General features: G+C 36.2%; 1 protein-coding gene across 1 annotated transcript in view; it reads right to left on the bottom strand.

Moving 5' to 3' along the window:
• Positions 1 to 1,344: 1,344 nt before the first annotated feature.
• The window catches only part of HECTD2 (HECT domain E3 ubiquitin protein ligase 2), an 80,358-nt gene continuing 61,567 nt past the window's right edge, over positions 1,345 to 20,135 (bottom strand). Inside the window, 9 exon segments of the mRNA XM_047702878.1 lie at positions 1,345 to 3,850; positions 7,855 to 7,998; positions 9,097 to 9,212; positions 10,508 to 10,614; positions 10,700 to 10,787; positions 11,427 to 11,501; positions 14,939 to 15,097; positions 18,888 to 18,976; positions 19,855 to 19,987. Coding sequence (XP_047558834.1) covers positions 3,730 to 3,850; positions 7,855 to 7,998; positions 9,097 to 9,212; positions 10,508 to 10,614; positions 10,700 to 10,787; positions 11,427 to 11,501; positions 14,939 to 15,097; positions 18,888 to 18,976; positions 19,855 to 19,987 — 1,032 coding nt within the window. The 3' untranslated portion in view covers positions 1,345 to 3,729.

Genomic DNA, 20,135 nt, shown 5'->3' with positions numbered 1-20,135 from the left:
AAACAGAGGACCATAGGGGAAGAGAGGGGAAAATAAAACAAGGCAAAATTGAGAGGGAAACAAACCATAAGAGACTCTTAATCATAGGAAACAAACCGAGGGTTGCTGGAGGGGGCCGGGGTTGGGGGATGGGATAATTGGGTGATGGACATTAAAGAGGGCACGTGATATAATGAGCACTGGGTGTTACATAAGACTGATGAATCACTGACTTCAACCTCTGAAACTAATGAATGATACACTATGGGTTTATTAATTGAATTTAAATAAAAAATAAAATACAGAGAAATTGATGCAAAAAAAAAAAAAAAAAAGAAGAAACCCTTGCCCAGTGAAACACCTACAAGGATAAATTCTAACGCACTGTTTCTAGAATAAGAAATATTCTCCTAGCGCAATTTTAATGCCTCAGAAGCACTTTGTGGTCTTTTATCTGTGGTTGTCCCCAGTGTCTGATAGTCAAAGACCTCCAGAAGGCTGCAGAAACTGTGGTTTTACAAGTCGTCACCTTAGCACCAGGCTCCCTCTTGCATCCCATCATATTGTTTACCATATGTCACGTGCTGTGACGGCTTTACACACATTGACCCACTTAATCCTCCTACAAGCCAACCTGCAAGATAGGGAGGTTTTTTATTTCCATTTACAAATTATTTTCACGTGGTAATTGAGGCGGGGGACGGGGGGAGAATAAGTTACTGGCCCAAGGAAACACAGCTAGTGAATAGCAAATCCAAACCCAGGCAGACTGGCACCAAGGCACGGTTCATAACCACCACACTGGACCAGAGGCTGTGTGGCCATCGGGGTGAATTGGTTGTGTATTTGCCACTGAGAATTGATTGTGTATTTGCCACCCTGGTCTTCCATTCTCCCACCCAGCTGCCTATTAGCCATGAATCAGTCAGCTCTCTTCCATGAATCACTCAAGCCATTCTCCCCTACATTCTCATAATCTCTTCTCTCTTTTCCTTAAGCATGGGAGATGTGGGCTAGGGGAAGAAGACTAAACTAATGGTTTTGGGGAGGAATACTTAAGATCTGAAGTTGGCCAATGAAATGTCATACTTGGTTCCTTTCTGGGTGGCCTCCATGGTGTTATAATGTTCATCTGACAGAATGGTCTGTGACAATCCAGACACTGGATAGACATTATTTCACACTAAAAACAATGTGAAATAAATTGGTTTTATTTGGTGTCAATATCAACACATATCTTTTGAAGCTCTATGTATTAGCAATTTTCCTAGGCACTAGTGTAAGAGACAGTGTGCTTTTATAAAATATTTTAAACTTATGGTTTTAATTAATTGCCTAAGATTAAAAAATTGAGCAGAAACCTGATTGTATAACTTTAATATTTGAAAAATTTTATCCAGAAATGAACAACTTAATACAATACAGATTTGTACAAAAAAGACAGACTGTTAAAAACTTTTGATCATACAGACAAAAATATGATTAAGCAAAGATTTAAAAGGGACAGGACATTTTGTAAATACTGATAAATACAGCACAATGCTTTAATTTACTGTTGCAGATATAAAAATCAAGAATTCCTTAACAGATTATATTAAAAAAAGCAACTACATGAATTTTCTAGCTATTTAAATTAAGGAAATAGAACAGTAGTGGTTTTTTTTTTTAAGAAAATGAGGTATTATTACACTGTAAACCAAAAACAACATAAATAAATAAAGGCAATTTGTAATTAAGTGATAAATGTTTATAAATTTCAACTTAATAACAACAGACAACAATAATTTTCTAGTTACTTATGGACTTTGTCATTTAAAAATTTGGCTTGCTTGTGTACTTATTTAAAAGTGACAGAGCTACCGATATACAAGCACATCATTAAACATGCAGACCAAGCCAACACAATTTTTCCGTCTCTACCAAATAAAAACTCTGTTTACATTTTATTTAAAACACTTAAATCTGATTTCTTATACATGATTCTTTTGTGCTTATTAGTAAGTAGTAACCTACATTAAACATCTTACGCTCTAGCTCTAGCAGTGTAACAGAGAAGCAGTTTTATTTGCATATGGATTAAAAATAGAGCAAACAAAACCAACAGGCCTTTAACTCTCTTAGGCTTTTCCAAGATTTTTAAGAAGAAAAATCCTTTCCATAGTATACCTAGTGGAAAAGCAGAGTCACTGTCATCTCAAAGAGAACAGTAAGCTCAGTAACTCCTGTTCCTTGAGGATTCGGAATTGGCTCTAGCATTACAGGAGAACGAGCTGATCCATTCCTCCACCCTAAAGAATTCTGCTGGTTGGGTGTAGGAAGCATAGCAATAAGAAAACAGCGTAACTAAGAAAAAACTGGGGGACAGTATTATTTGCCTGTGAACCATATGCTGGTACTAAATGCTGGCTTCGTTATTATTGCAAATGTACCTCCAGAGTTTCCTGAAGGAAAGCTATCAGAATATAATAGAGAAGTCTTGATTTGGAAATATTTGTACCATGCCAATAAAACTGCTTCATTTGCTATGAATAAAAAGAAAACCATTTACAGTCTGACTTAAAATGTGGTTTCTTTTTACGTGCTACTTGTTGAGAAACTCCAAAAAGAATACTTTTGAATTTACTACATTCAGAATCCAGTGAAATACAAACATTTTGGCCAAAATGCCGAACTTTATTTTGATACCAGGCTACATCATTTTGACACAGATGGTATTATTGTATTCACTTTTGTCAAATATCTTATCCTAGCCTTTCCCCAAAATTTGTGTTTCAGTACAACTGGTGTTCAAAAAATATTAGAAGTAAGCCTTGTACATCAATCAAAGTATATATAAAAACAGTTCTTTTCTTTTGTGCTTGTAATTGACTTAATTTATCAACAGTTAGATCTGATATCCCCTCTAATGTCCTGACCCTTAAGAAGAAATGATCATTATACAAATATTACAGAATACTCAAAGTAACTAGTTTACTGCCAATGTGCATGCAGACTAACATTACTTAAAAGAACGGAACCTCGAATCCAATTAGTCTGAAAATAGTTAACACTCTTGTACATTCATCTTTATTGATTTGTAAAAGCTGTATACACATCTAAAACCCTGAATTTATTTTGTAAAAATAAATCTTTTAGCAATAAATGGCACTATCAAAATCCCATTATTCTCAGGCTATTATGTAGTTATTTACATGCTTTTCAGCAACAGTTGAAAAGAATCTTATAGGACCAAAGCCAGTATATCAAAAAACAAAAACAAAAACAAAAACAAAAACCCTGTAAACTGCATTTATACTGTTGTCGTTTACCTCTATATGAAAATATGGCTACATGCCTCACGTGAATGAGAACAGAGCTGTGTGCTTTGCCACTGTGAGCCAGCAGCACAGTCTGCCATGGGGCCCCACTGGGCTCCACTACACGGTCAGGGCATTCCTCACTGGGCTTTGCTTTCCCAGTGGAACACCTGTGCGGAACGACCTATGGAGAATCATAAAGTGCTATAAAAAAGAGGGCCTAGACCCACACCTGTCTCTGCCATCTGGTCTTTTCCTCACTCAAGCAATTTCTGTGTTTTTAGAAAATCATGCCTCCCCCACTAAACATATTTTATATTTGATTTTTAAAAAATCAGTATCTTAAAGTTGGTGAGCTTTGTCAAGGTGGTGTGAGACAGAGACATGAAAAGGTTAAAGGCACAGTAAGAGGGAAGTGAATGCTACATATAAAATATATTTCAAGTCTTCTAGGTTACTCAAGTCCAAAACCTTCTGAATTTGAAATTCCAATGATCAATTTCTGTTTTAGGTCCTTTTTGCTCTTGTAGGGGGGAAGGCAAAGTTGATTGAAGCAGGTGTGGGCCACAGGCAACCTAGGGAAAAAAAATTTTTTTTAGAGATACTAAGTCTCAAAACACATACAGTTTAAGTGCTAAGCTATTGTCAAACACGGCCAAGTCAAACCTAGCTCGCTATTGCCAAGAGGTGGCTCATGAATTCCTTCACTGAACAGATACTTACAGAGTTCCTGCTATGTTTCGGCACCGTTGTTCTAGACACAGGGGTGGGTTTACAGACCAGATGGTCAATGTCCCTGCGCTCGTGCGAACCTTGCATCCTAGAGGCTTTACTGTTGGAGGCAGATCTGAATTTGAATGCTGTCCCTGACTTACTGGCCATGGGATCTTGTCCAAGTGGCTTCATGACTCCATATCTCAGTCCTTGTTACCACGGCAGGGTAAACTATCCAAGTGGGTTGTTTAGTAGAAGATTTAAAGAGCTATGTGCATAAAAAGGCCAGCAGAACGGTGGATAATACAACTGTTACGATTATTTCAGTTTTGACTGTCCAAAAATAATAAAAAAGGACACTCCTGGACACCTGACGCCCATGCTTTCAGCGCCGCCACCCTCAGGCAAATGCGGCTTTCGTCCTCCAAATCTTCTGGACCAGCCCTGGTGTTGGCCCTAATGACACTGTTTATCTTCACTCTAGACCGCTACCCTTTTCCTAGGCTCCTCTTTCAGACTTTAGGAACTTCACAGCATCAGAAGGGCCATCAGAGAAGTTAGTGAAAAAGAAAACAGGAAATGTGCCAGGGAAAAGGAGAACATTTTCAAAAGAAAAAAGTTTGTAGGATTAAAAGACTTAAAACTGTCATAATCAGTTTGCATTTATTGTTTGGTCTATAACCAGTGTTGTGCGAAGTGCTTTTATTTATTTATTTATTTATTTATTTTTTTTTTAAAGATTTTATTTATTTATTTGACAGAGAGAGATCACAAGCAGGCAGAGAGGCAGGCAGAGAGACAGGAGGAAGCAGGCTCCCCGCTGAGCAGAGAGCCCGATGTGGGACTCGATCCCAGGACTCCGAGATCATGACCTGAGCTGAAGGCAGCGGCTTAACCCACTGAGCCACCCAGGCGCCCCGCGAAGTGCTTTTATATGCAATGTTTCATTTAAGCCTCAAAGCAACCTAAAAAGTAGTTTTTGTTATCCTCATTTTACTGATGAGGAAAACTAAACATGGGAACAGACAGGTTAAGTAATCTGTTCGACACTACAGAGCTGGTAAAGTTGTAGACCTTTGATAATCAAACCCAGATCAGTCAGACCTCACATCAATACTGTTACCATGTAAAAATTTAACATTCTTATTTAACAAAAATCTAGTGGATCTACAATGGTGATGTACACATCTTTGGTGGACAACTGTATTTCATCTATGTGAATGTCCTCCTGCAAATCCTAGAGCTGTGGAAGATTCATGACTAAACCATGGAAGCTTACAAAAATACTCTCTGAAATAACAATAGGAAAAGTTTAGGTGTAATATCACTTTTATATTAAATTACATTACTCACATTACTCTATTTATTTATTTACTTATTTTTTTTTTATTTTTTAAGATTTTATTTATTTATTTGAGAGAGAAAGAGTGCTAGAGAGAGACACCAAGCACGAGTGGGGGTCAGAGGGAGAGAGAGAAGCTGAATCTCCACTGAGCAGGGAGCCTGATGCAGGCCTTGATCCCAGGACCCCAGGATCATGACCTGAGCCAAAGGCAGATGTTTAACTGACTGAGTCACCCAGGTGTCCCTATATTTATTACTTTTTTTTTTTTTGAAGGAAGAAAGTAACCTTTATTTTAGAAACATAAATAAATAAAGAATAAAACAGGGAAGACTAATAAATGAAAATGCATTTTTAAAGCATAAGATGGACAAACAACAAGAATATGCAGATACATATCCATAACCTCTTTAAGAAAATGCAGAAATAAAGAGAAACAATACACATCACCCAAAATATGCCCAGAAATACAGTCATAAAAGAAGATTTAAAAATGAGAAGAACCTTGCCCAGTTTTTCCCAGACCTCTTCTCAGGTAGTTTTTTTTTTTTTTTTAATTTTTTATTTTTTCAGCATAACAGTATTCATTATTTTTGCACCACACCCAGTGCTCCATGCAATCCGTGCCATCTACAATACCCACCACCTGGAATTTACTTATTTTTAAGGTAGGCTCCATGTTGGGTGAGGTAAGCTCCACAGCCCAATGTGGGGGTTGAAATCATGACACTGGGATCAAGACCTGAGCCAAAATCAAGGGGCATTTAACTGACTGAGTCACTCAGGCATCCCCCAGGTTACTCTTCTTAAATTGACAATATTTTTGTTACTCAATATCCTAAAAAATTAATTTCTGTTATATAAATAAATCTATAACCTTTAAAAAAACTTCTTCTTTTTAAAAAAGATTTTATCTATCTATTCGAGAGAGAGAGTGCAAGTGAGAGAACACAAGCAGAAGGAGCAGCAGAGGCAGAGGAAGAAGCAGGCTCCCCGCTGAGCAGGGAGCCTGATGCAGGGCTCGATCCCAAGACCCTGGGATCATTACCTGAGCTGAAGGCAGCCGCTTAACTGACTGAGCCACCCAGGCACCCTGCAAAAAAGCTTCTTTGGAATTTTTTTCATTTTTGGTCTTTAATTATAAATCTTATTTAGACATTTCTTAATGTATGTGTGTGTGTGTGTGTAATATATATGTATGTATATAAATATTTGTTTTGTATTTTAATATAATGTTGATCTTGACTGAAATATTCATTCAAGAAACATTAATTGAACACCTAATATGTGTGTGGCTATTTGAAAAATATAAAGATGTATTAGGCATGACCTCTGCCTTGAGGGGCTAAATGACTAAGATAAAGGTGCAAGATGCTAAGTGACATATGATTTCTATAAAATAATTGAGGAGTACATCAAAGGAACAATGATTTTTTTACTTTACTGAGGAAGTTGATGTGAAAATGGGTCTTTAAGGAGGGGTAGAACTTTCTTGGGTAGAGAGACCCCAACTGAATGTCATATATTAAGAGAACCACTTAAAAGTATGAAAAAAGGAAAGGACAAAATGTGTTGAAGGAATAGCAAAATAGCCTGCTGACTAAAGCCTGGGACAAGAAAGGGAAACTGCTATGTAATCTTGGGGAGAAGACTGTAGAGCTTTATCAGACAGGCTCTAGATTCTAGAGCCTCTACTGAAGAAGAATAGTAAAGCTATTATGGCCCAAGGAAATACCATGAACAAAGCAGTGTCAAGGAAAATGAATTTAATAGATAAAATAATTTAAAAAGGAAGAATCTGAGCAAGTAGACCAGGAAGAAGGCTATTTCAATAAGCTAGGAAGGAGACAAAAAACAACTCCAGCAGGGTGGTGGCCATGGAAAAGGAAAGGGCTGAGTCCAGGTCTAAAATGAAAGGAAGAGCTGACAAAGGTCAGGGAGTAAATTGGGTGGGAGAAAAAACTGATTCGAATAAAAGCAGCGTCTACTCAAATCAGCTTTAAAAATTATAAGATGTTTGGGAAAACAAGTAGATCAGCGTTAATCCATCACTAATATTAGAAAGCAAAGCCATCATTATTACTTTCATATGCAAAGTGCACTAGATTAAAAAAAGAAGGACTACTATTAGAGGATTTCTTGTACTAATCATAATTCAAGTCAAAAAACTCACCTTAATATTTTTAATAAAAAACACCTTTAAATAAAAATGACATTATACAATATACTACTAAAAGCCAGCTAGATTCTAAAAGAGACTACAAAGCATTTGACTTAGCAAAGTAAAAAGTTGATAGAAAGGAATTATTACTGTTGGTAAATTTCAAAAATGAATAGAGAACTTTAATACATATACTTTCTACTCTCTCATGTCAAGGTTGTATTTACTCTGAAGATTTTTTTGCTATAAAAATGACTTCTGATCGAAAGAATCCTCTAATTCCAAACAAATATGTTGTTGCTGTTATTATTATTAGCAAAGCTTGCAGATTAAAAAAATAAAATTACAATCTGGAAATTTACCAGTTAGTGGAAGTTTCATTCTTTGAGATTTTAAAGTTCAAGTCAGCCATCCCTCCTACAGGTACTCTGTCACTTCCTGTAGTAAAATGTAGCAACTTCTTTTGAAGATCAAGAGGAAATCCAAGCACAACATCCCAGAAATATCTAGAGAACACCAAAGGAAATTTATATAAAATGTCTTGTCAAAAATTCTGCCGATCAGAATAAAGTAACATGAAGTAAGCTTTAAGGAAAAAACTCCCTTAAACATACGCAATAGCCCTTAATGTGAATTTAAGGAATGGCAAGCTTCTATATATGAATCAGATTCTTGACTAACATTATTATGAAAGTAACCTATTTTTTTTAACATCTTAATTTTATTTTTTCAGTGTTCCAAGATTCATTGTTTATGCACCACACCCAGTGCTCCATGCAATCCATGCCCTCCTTAATACCCACCACCAGGCTCACCCACTCCCCCTACAACCCTCGCTTCCCAAACCCTCAGTTTGTTTCTCAGAGTCCACAGTCAGTAACCTATTTTTTAAAGTAGGCTCAGTGCCCAGCGTGGAGCCCAGTGTAATGCTTGAGCTCACCACCCTGAGATCAGGACCTGAGCTGAGATGAAGAGTCAGATGCTTAACCAACTGAGCCACCTAGGCACTCCAAAGGTAACATCTTTATAGAATTATAAAAGTAGTTTAACAGTAGATGGTACAAAAGCCATTTTTCTCATATATAATTTACAAGTTTTATTTTTATTTTTTTTCAGCACAGTGCTGGTAAAATGCTATTTGTAAGTAGAGCATCCCCCAAATTCTAGAACCAAAGTCATTTTTTAAAAAAGCAAAATCTTGGGGCACCTGGGTAGCTCAGTAGGGTAAGTATCTAACTCTTACTTTCAGTTCAGGTCATGATCTCAGGATCATGAGATCAAGCCCCATGTTGGGCTCTGCACTGGGTATGGAGCCTGCTTAAGATTCTCTCCCTCCTTCTCTCCGTCCCTGCCCCACCCCAACTCCTGCCATCTCTTTCTAAAAATAGATTAAAAAAAAATCTTTATACTTTTGTAGAGACTTATTTATATCACTTTCTCCCAAGGGGACTGCCAAGTGCTTTCTCATATTTAATATTCTCATGTTACTTTCTAAAGATAAAATAAGACAGGACTACAATATTTCAGCTAACTTATACAAACAGGCCCCACTCTCTCTCATTCCCCCTCTGGCAATCTCCATCTCAGCAGCAGGATGTGCTGACCTTATCGTTAGGTCTGTTTTTGCGTAGCCATCGTACTGAGTACTTCTCTGCAGAGCGTGCATGTCCAGTTCCGGACTTCCACAGACCAGAATTTCAACTTCTTCTGGGCGAAGCAGCTGCCAAGAATTATTTTCCAAAAATGATAATAAAAAGTGATGATTAAATAAATGAAAGTGGAACTGTCTTAACTGAATCGAATTATAAGACACATGACTTCTTTATAGTAAATCAAGTCATTTTTATTAAGGAAAAAAAATCTCCATTTTAGTTTTCTATTGAGGTTAAGATACTTTTGCTTCTGAAAGTTTATAAATCTTGTCAAACTATTAGGCTCTCCCTTTTGCAAACAGTAATTAGCAGTTTGCCAGAAAAACAAGCAGATGACTAAGCATGAATTCAAATGACAACTCTTCCCTGCCCCTGCCCTGCCCTCGCCCCCCCAAGCCTGCTTGAAACTCTCAGCTATTCCAGCCTCCTTCCAATATCCCACACGCCTCCCAGGTGCACTGCAGAGTCTGGGTACTTGGTTATAGTCTTCCTGGTGTAGTTCACTGGGTTTTTCACCTACGTAAGTTGTCTCTCACCTGAAGAGATTAAAACTTAAGAGTAGAGACCACGCTGTGCCATTTAATTCTTATTTTCCCTCCTCCACCCCCACAACTAGCAGTGTGCCCCAGACAAAACCCAGTTAGAGCTCAATAAAGTGCTCCTTTTTCAGCAGTGCTTTTAACAACAAATACTGGACAGAGGTTACCTTAAAACCAGCTCTTTCCTGTACTAATATCTCAAATGGAAGACCTTACTCCAAACGCTCATACTAAAACTGAGGGGGAGATACTCGTGGCCTGACAGAGCGCCCGCTGTGGAGCTGGTGTGAAGTGCAGGGCTTCATTAGAAGACTTTGCCTGACTTTTATCTGACACGCTGTTCTGAATGGCAGCTGACCCACCTTCACATGGCTAAGGCATGTCCAACCAACCAGAGTGCATCATGACTCTGAGGACAAACTACTTCCTATGGGCAAAAGGTAACTCAGAGTTGCAGCAGGAAGCAGTTATAGATATGTTCCTTAGTCAGAAGCTGTGGCTTTGGCCAGGCAGCTTACGTATAACTGTTTTCTGTGCTTTGTTCCTTGAGCCTATCGGGATCTTGTCATCTAATCTTAAGGAAAATTCTTAAAACCCCAAAAGACATAGTACAAGACAGAGCCCAAGGAAAGAAAAAGGGAGTTGACTGGTCTTTTCTCCCATTAGAGAATTAAGGCCGAAGAAGAAAACTATTTTTATTTATAGCTCTACCTTCAAAAAGTAAAAAAAATTCTATTTTAGAAGCTTATCTATTTCAGGACTTATTTGTCAATATTACAGTATTACAAAATCTAACCGAAAGCATAATTTAGTTTTAAACTCACCATCAGGGCATTTGAAGCACACACACTATGAAATCCATAATAAAAGGCAGCAAACTGCTTATAGATGGATTTGTTGAGAAGAAAGTCAATATAAAGCTGCACATATTCTGGAAGGCAATTTTACATTCATTAGATAGTAAAAGTAAGTGGTATACATTCATGCATTTCAATTAAGAAATGCTGTCTCCTTACCTTTCCTATTTTGATTGGTAACTGGAATTTTATCACCACCTGGCTTTAAATTGTAGGATTTAATGATTCCAAATTCTTCTTGAAAAACCTGTTGGGATATTCCAACACAAGATATTTATTGGTATGGTTAATATAATAATAGGCTTCAACGAACAGGTTTGTATAAATTTAAGAACAGGTCCCCCCCACCGATCTACAAACTACCGGGACTTAACCCTCTCTGTTGAGCACAGTTGAATACCTTACTGCTGTTCGTCAACTAGTATGGCCATTTAGATAATACTCAGGACTTCGGAGCTGTGTGGATTACTCTGACTTCCATCTCCCAATTACTGTTAGAGGAGAGGAAATGAGACCATTTTGGTCTGATCCACTAGTTTCTGCTCCTAACTTCTTGCACTGAAGCTATAGGAGAGGCTTATTTTTAGAAGCTGAAAAGCTGAGAGGAAGTAGCTAAGCCAAGGGCATATGCCAGGTGCCTAGCAGAGTACCTGCACCCTGGGGAGCTTCTTTAGGCACTTTCCTTGACTGGTCATCTACATGGGTCTGCTGCACTATCTCTGCTTTATCAGGTTAAGAGCCCTTATGATAAGGGATGGTGTGTGTTAATCACACACTACAGATTAATCCTTGTTCATCTCTTCTAATGATAGGTGTTGAATAACAAGTGGCATTTTTCACATATGAAATACATGGTTAACAAAAAGCTATTTGCCCTGAACAGTACCTGGAACGTTGAGTAGAAATCTTCTTCAACATTGCCTTCATAGGATAGGAGTTCACTTAACCCATGGGCCAACTCCTGTAAAAAGATATCCGTTACCTTTGTTTTTAATCAAATACTACTATCTAAAATTGTTGAGCAGATCTACCATAGTGAACTCACATGTGAAATAGAGTAGATACGCTCTTTCAGATTTCGAACTAAAGATAATATTTGGGATATATTTTTCCAGGGCACAAAATGTTTGTTAATGATTTCTACCATGTGAAAGGCTTGAAAAACTCACTGGAAAAAGTCATGTAAGAGGAAAACATCCAGTTCAAATGAGAGAGGCATAACTCTGGGATCTGTTCTGATGCAGCAAGAGAAGAGCACAGTCTCCATCATAATTCACTGCTATCAGCAACATTATTATTTAGGAATTTGTAGTATTTCTCAACGTATATTCTTCAAAAATCTGTTGTCTTAGGATTCATCTTTTAAGTATAAAAACACACAGTTCATACATGTTAAGTGGTTTCTACATTTCAGTTACAGTGCCCGTCTCTCTCTCCAAAAAGTTGGGAACGGCGGAAGAAGTATTTTCCTGTAACTCATGTTATCCATGAACAAACATTTACAAACAGAAAAACTGACCCAATATTTAAAAATATTTTTCAGGTTTTATGAAAAAAAAAAATAAAGTTTTTATTTTAAATTAGTAGAGGAAAAGGTAAACAGCATAAAATGTTATATACTTATATACTTACATACTTAAAAACATAATACATTTTTTGTTCTGTTAAAACCAGAAATTTTTATATAAATCTAGGCTGGCACAGTTGGCATACTGCTTCAATTATTAATAAAAATCATGAGTGCTGAAGATTATAATTGGGAGTTTGCAGTTTTTAAGAATGCCACAGACTAGCAGGTAAACCCAGGGGAACAGACTTACCATCATCTTTCAGAGATGAAATTTTTAAAGACAAAATACAAAGTCAATAGGTTATGAAGTTATATATTTAGATCTGTTTTTATTTGGGACTATAGGCCCTTTATTTCCAGACTTTGTATTTTCAAGCCCCTATTTTTGTTGAGATTTTATTTTTGTTTACCTATACTGTCAATCTTAGACTCTTAACCATAATATGCTAGTTCTAAAATACTATTAATCACCTGTATAAACTTTTTATGATTTTGTAAACCTGTGATTAGATAAAGAGTGTGTGAATATACTGAATACAGTTTTTACACAGCATTTGAGTACTCTGCCTGGTCTTATTTAATACAATATATCTGGGAGTGACTTAAGCAGAAGAGATATATCATAGTCGCTGCTTCAAGGATATGCTTGAGGCTCCTCTGTTCTCATCTAAAACCCTGAAGTGTAATTTTCATAAAGCTGTGGTTGGGAAGATTTCTTATTGTTGCCAGAGGACAATCCCAGTGGTTTGTCTAAGGAAACAGTAGACTATTACTGCATTTATTAGCATCACAGTATAGGAATCTTGATTCATTACTAAAGGGCCAACATAAGAATATGAAATTAACACAGTGAAATCTTCAGCTCCATAATATAAAACAATATTTCAGTGTAGTCATTCATAAAATATCCATTATTAACTAAAAAAAAAAAAAAAAGCTGGCTCTAAATGAGCCAAATTTGAATAGTTTTAATCATAAAATTAGGCATTTTATTGGCAAAAACTGGTAATAAAATTAGAAAATTGGTAAAAAATTTGACAGAAATTTAATATATGCAATTAAAAAATTACAAAAATCTAAAATGAGATGGTAACTCAGAGACTAGTGTATTCCTTACATTTTACATGTAAGAAAATTAAGTGAATAATCCAGAGTCATAGCTAGTATGTTGCAGATATAAGACTACAGAAAAGAGAACTTTGTTGGTTTTTTAAGATTTTATTTATTTATTTATTTATTTATTTGAGATAGAGAGTGAGAGCATGAGCTGGGGGCAGTGAGAAAGGGAGAAGCAGTTTCCCCACTGAGAAGGGAGCCTGACTGCAGGGTGATTCCAGGATCCTGGGATTGTGACCTGACCGATGCTTAACAGACTGAGCCACCCCGGTGCCCTGAGCTTTCAGTTTCTTAAATCAGGGCCTGCCCTATTAACTTATGCACTCTCATATCATACTATTTTTTTTAACTATTAAGTCATTTTTGCTTTGTTTTGTTGAGAGTGTGCATGCTCCAGCAGTGGGGGGTGGGGGTGGGGGTGCTGGCAGAGGGAGAGAGAGAGAACCTTAAGCTGGTTCCACACCCAGCACAGAGCCCCACTTGGGGCTCAATCTCATGACCCTGAGATCATGACCTGAGCCAAAATTAAGGGCCAGATGCCCAACTGACTGAGCCACCCAGGCACCCCACTATTAAGTCTTAAAAAATGTAGATTTATGCCCTTAATTGAAAATATCCTAAACCAACTTCCAAAATGTGTCTGATATCAAACCTCTGGGGAGTATGAAGAAGAGTTTCCTAACCAAACATGTTCTGGAGAGATTTCTCAACTCAACAGGGAGTCACCAACCCTACACCAAACTCACTGGATCATTAAAACACAGGGATATTTAGGTAGGAATACTTAGCAACAGAGATTCTCCCCATCTAGGCTATTTGCTAAAGATATCACCGAGAATTTCTGCTGACCAACAGTTACCAAACTGAGCTCTAAAAAACATTATTTTAGGGTGCCTGGGTGGCTCAGTGGGTTAAGCCGCTGCCTTCGGCTCAGGTCATGATCTCAGGGTCCTGGGATCGAGCCCCCCATCGGGCTCTCTGCTCAGCAGGGAGCCTGCTTCCCTCTCTCTCTCTCTCTCTCTCTCTGCCTGCCTCTCCGTCTACTTGTGATCTCTCTCTGTCAAATAAATAAATAAAATCTTTAAAAAATAAACATTATTTTAGGGGACTGTCAGAAGAATATGTATAGAATCCACTCCTCTACTAAATTTTAATCTTTGATTATATTTGATGATGAGAAATCTAATTTCTGAGGGGAAGAATATTATAAGAGACAGTACCACAAAATTCATTTGTTGCATTTATTTTAGAGATTTTTTTGCAGATACTGTTACTGATACTGCACAGTATCATCTTAATAAGAATCCACAGATGTAATCAATTACTAAGGGCTTTATTATCTCATTTAGTTGCCCCATATGTAAGTTTTGCTATCCCATTGATCACATAAGGAAACTAGAGCTCAAAAAAGGTTAAATAACTTAGCCAAGTTCACAGAGCTAGTAAGTGGCAGAGCCTGGATTCTAATCTGTTTCTCTTTCCTTCAAAATCTGTTCTGCTGTGCTGTAAGAGCTTAGGAGGGCAGCAAAGTGGGTGATATCTCTCTGTGAGGAAGAAGAAAGCTAGATGAAAAAGGAGATGGGTTACATACATAGAGAAAATATACTTAAAAATAAGAACAGCATTAGGTGAAGAAAGACTTCAGGTGGAAGAGAAATGATTTATCATTAAGGAGTAAGCATTAAGGAATAAGCTAATAACGTTATACTTACAGGCATAATTTGACACAAGTCGTCAGTGGTCACACTGCAGATGCCTACTGGTATATTTTGATCACTAGGAATGATGGGAGGGCTCAATAATTTCTTGTAACAGCAGGGGGGGAAACGAATATCCAAGGTAATGCTGTTATAAACAGCTAGTCCCATAAGCTATGCATACTGAATGTTAAGCATTAACATAAAATCCATGACAACAAATGAGTTTTGAATTATGCATCAGTCTATTTCTTGCATACTTCTTTCAGATCTAACACAGACTTGAATTAATCCCACATACTTCCTTTTATCTTCCCTTTATTTTACACAATGTAATTCCTTGATTACCAAGAGTCATGTGAAAAGGGGGGAGGTTGGTTCATAGTATTTGATGATTTCTCCAGAAAAATTTATCTAAGATCACAGCAGATAGCAATTTCAAACATTTCATAAATTACGTGACATATAAGAAAACATCTTCTAAATTTATTCTAAGTTTAAATGATGATGGTGATTTTGTAAGTAGTAGAAGCAATTTATTCAGAACTCAATGCAGAACACACTCCTAATTTTGGTGATCATTTTAACTATTTTAAAACTAAATACAGACAGCCGAATTGCATAAACATACGGACATGGACACACACACACACACACACACACACACACGCTATTGATAGGCTAACATGACAATTACTCTCTTACGGAAATACTTGAAAGGCCTTTATTACTTGGAGTGTACACAAAGTGTTCAGGTTAAAAGCTACAGATGTTGTCTATATAAACCCTGCCCAGTTATATTTTATTTATTACTTTTATAGCAGAATGTAAGTCATCCATTTGCTGAAAGAGGGGTTTTAAATGTCTTATTTCAGCTGTGAAATAAAGATTATTATATCAAGTTATTAAGAAAGTCATTAAGTTTATGGGCTCAAAAGGAAATCTAAACATATGGGCTGGATAAATTACTGAAAATTATTTTTAAAAATTGGAAGACAATGAGTATTTCAATTTGCCAAGGCAGAATGAAAAGTTAATAGTAACTTAAGGAATAAATAGATATATTATTTTATAGGTAACTATATCAACAGAGACTGAGTAGTGTATTCAAGGGAAAGATACCGAAAAGGAGATCTAATATGCTTCCATACTTGTGATAATAGCTACAATGACAGTGACCATAATACTATGATGGTTACCAATTATGATCATCTACCACAGTGACAAGTTCTAAGCATTTTTAATTAAAAATTAAAAAAAAATTATAACTCTAAAGGCAGGTTTTTTTGCAGATGAGGAAGCAGGCCCATAAGATTTGCCACAGGGCAGCTTTATATGCAGACTACAAGGTTTCATTTCACACTAAAGTCAGTCCGTGCTGGCTGAAGCAAGGATGAGATGGAGGATGGGGCAATTCTGCTGGACCACTGAGGCATCAGGTGGTACAAACAGGATAGATTTCGAAAACCTTCTTTCAATCCCCCTTTTGGTAAAAGCAATTCTAGTTTTTTTTTTTTTTTTTAAAGATTTTATTTATTTATCTGACAGACAGAGATCACAAGCAGACAGAGAGGCAGGCAGAGAGAGAGAGAGGGAAGCAGACTCCCTGCTGAGCAGAGAGCCCGATGTGGGACTCGATCCCAGGACCCTGAGATCATGACCTGAGCCAAAGGCAGCAGCTTAACCCACTGAGCCACCCAGGCGCCCCCAATTCTAGTTTTTAAAAAATTGTTATATTATGGCTCTTCATGCAATCTTTAACATTTTATAATTATTATTACAGGTTTCACCATAACATTTCCTGTAAACTCCAAAGTCTTACTATATTTAAAACTGAAGTATTAGGAATGCAATGCTGGCAGAACTACTAGAACAACAAATCTTTGGTCCTGAAACTGAAAGTGAAAATATATACAGAACTAACTATATTTTCTCAATAGAGAATGCACGTTCTCAATTTTTATTTCTCACTTTTGACAGATCTATCACCTACTTACATGATCATAATCCATTAACAAATCCTATTTTTCCTGTGAATTATCATGGTTTTTCAGCATCAATCTCACTTTCTATAGTTTTTTTTTTGTGAGTGTGCATGTGAGATAAATACACATAATAATGAGATAGTAGTTATAATCAGTTAATTTTAAATTTAATTAATTAACTTGAAATATGCAGCATGTGTAAATATGCTGAATGTGCTTGCTCTTTCGGGTAATCCTTGAATAGGAACTAATGACTACCGCAAAGGAGGCCAATTAGTAAACTTATGATTTTATGGATAACAACATTCTAAAAATGTGATTTAAGCTAAGTAAGATTTAATACTGCATTATAAATATTAAAAAGTCAAAATAATCATCCAAATCTAAGCTGTGATAAGAATATAAAGTATGACAAACATTTATCAGGGAATTCAAAAAGCTCAAAGGGTAATGAGAAGTATTGGTGACTCAGGCCTTCAATGAAACTGAAACATTCAACAAACGATTCCTGTAGATAACACTGTAAAAACAGACGTTTAAGAATTGATGAGCACTCCATATTATGGAACTTGGTGCTCTGGACCTTTGGACATGACGACATATGTATAATTTCAAATTAGATTTACCATCTTAATGTGCTGTTTTCTCCCTGCTAACTTTTCTTCTATCCTCTTTCTCAATTTTACTATACTTTCCTCAGGATTTATTCCAACAAATGCAGCTGAACATTCCAAGCCCTCTCTAAGATCACTCCTGATTCCTTTGCTGAAGATGTCCTCTGTAACTCCCAGGATGCCCTCTGTTTCAGTCAAGGGGCCTGCACACTCCTTTGTACCACGTCCAGGACAATGCAGCCTAGTTTCTAGCCATTCTCCCAGTCTGTGTCCTACTCTCTCTAGCCTTGTGCTCATCAGATAGAATGGTTCCATTTTTAAACCTCTGCCTTTTCTGGGAAGAATACACTGACTCTTTTCTTTCTCAGAACTCCTTAGCATTTAATGTCAGAGTCATGAGTCTCTGGGAACTGGGGACCTTGAATTGGTGGTCATCTGCCCAGCTAGATGGTAAATTTTTTTTTTCAAAGATTTTATTTATTTATTTGACAGAGAGAGAGAGATCACAAGTAGGCAGAGAGTAGAGAGGGGGAAGCAGGCTCCCCACGGAGCAGAGAGCCTGATGTGGGGCTCAATCCCAGGACCCTGAGATCATGACCTGAGCTGAAGGCAGAGGCTTAACCCACTGAGCCACCCAGGCGCCCCCTAGATGGTAAACTTCTTAAAGCTGGATATTTTCCCCTCCTTTAACTTAGGTATCTCTGGTGCATGCTCACTTATTTACTATTCTCTCCTTTCTTCCACAATTGTATTTCTTAGAATTAAAAAAGTTAATGTGGCAGTTATCTTTTCCAATCTCCTACCCAATGCAGGAATGTACTCTCTACTACAACCTGATAGGAATCAGAGGATGGCACAAGGATTTGTATAATTTAAAAAATACTATACAATAATGCCATATACTTTAAATATTCCCATTCCATTCAGTTTTTAAGTTTTATGGAAGTTTCCAGATTCAAGGGCATTTTAAAGGCCTAGATTTAATTTCCACAATTTCAATTTATTAAACTAAGCAAAACAAGCACAAAGTGAAAGAACAGAAAAATAGTTCATTACAAATGGAAAAGATACTTCTAATTTTAAAAATGTACTAATTTTCTGAGAAATCAGATAACATGTGAAATAAGAAATAACTTTATATTGAGATATTTTCAGAGAAATATATAAAAAATTTATATTTCCTTTTAATTGAGTCTGGTGATATCATATAGCTGTGATACTGCAAATAATTGAAAATCTATTAGTAATTTTGACAAGATTGTTAAATCTGAATAAAAGGCTTAATGTGAAAAGCTTTCCAAAATTCAGATAAAATTCAAAATCTCTAGTGTACTAGCACCTCCTAGTGGAACGTTTAAAGGATACAATTCCAACCAATCGGAATTCAGAATAGTTATCACATTTAAAACTGCTAAACCAATGGCAGTGTGAATCCTTGTGATATGTAAACATGCCTGAAAAAAAGAAACATAATTTTATTAACATGACTGATTAAAAAAATCAAAGTACTAAAAATGTAGATACCATCTCCTCTATTAGAAATAAGACATTTTAGCAATAGTTCCATTACAAACCATCTTTCATGTTAAAATATATAGAATATATGCACAATGATGTGTAAGAGCATTTTACTATTTATTGGCATTCTGAACCAATGGTATAAATGGGTTAAAAACAGAAAACTAAATCAGTTGATTTTCTTTTATAAAAATGATAGTTTTATAAATTATGATCAAAATTAATTTTAGTTTATCCATGTCATCTCTATTTTCCATTGCCAGAAAGAGGTTATATATACACATATACAAAATAAAGAGTAAGAAAAATACTTAAAACTCACTTTGAAGAAAAATCTTTTATAGACACTAAGGATTAGACACTAAGGATTATATAGGTATTTTCTCTAATAAGATAAAATTTCAAAGCTTACTTTTTTCTTAAAAATTATTGAATTCTTATTTATCAAAATGGCTCAAAAGCTAATGAAAGAGGCTTCAGTATTCGTGTAGAGCAAGATACAGTCTTGTTTTTAAATTCTGCATGTTCTTTATTTCAATGACAAATTTTCATGCGTTTGGTTTATTCAGGAAAGATGGGGATGCAGTCTTGCAAATATATACTTTCAGTCTTTATTGTATAGGATTCCCAGTAAGATAATGAACATTTCAATCATCAGTTTGCTCACTTTTAAAAATGTAAACAGCCATCCTTAGATTATTCAACATTTATGACAAAAAAAAATCTATAAACTCATACGGCTGGTTAAAAATAACAGTGCCTACTTAATCTAACAATTATGAAGAAACACTATTCATAAAAATTGAATACTCACCATAATCTGGATGAAAAATTTGGCGAATTAGAAGAAGGAACCATTCTTTAGTCAAGCCACCCATGTCCAAACCAGCTTCTCCTACAAATGTAACTTTCAGCTTCTTTTTTAAGTCTGCTCTTTTCCGGGTTAACTATTTGAAAAATTTATATGGTAGAGATGAACAAAGGGCAGTAAATAGGAAATTAACCTTTTCAATTCTGGGAAATGCATTAGGCAATCTTTATTTTTATTTACAATGTCACAAAACTCACTCCATCTGTTCATCCAATAATTTGTCA

Source organism: Lutra lutra, chromosome 14, assembly GCF_902655055.1.
Source record: "Lutra lutra chromosome 14, mLutLut1.2, whole genome shotgun sequence".
Taxonomy (NCBI): domain Eukaryota; kingdom Metazoa; phylum Chordata; class Mammalia; order Carnivora; family Mustelidae; genus Lutra; species Lutra lutra.
The sequence above is the reverse complement of the archived record's forward strand: the minus strand, read 5'-3'. Positions and strand labels throughout refer to the sequence as shown.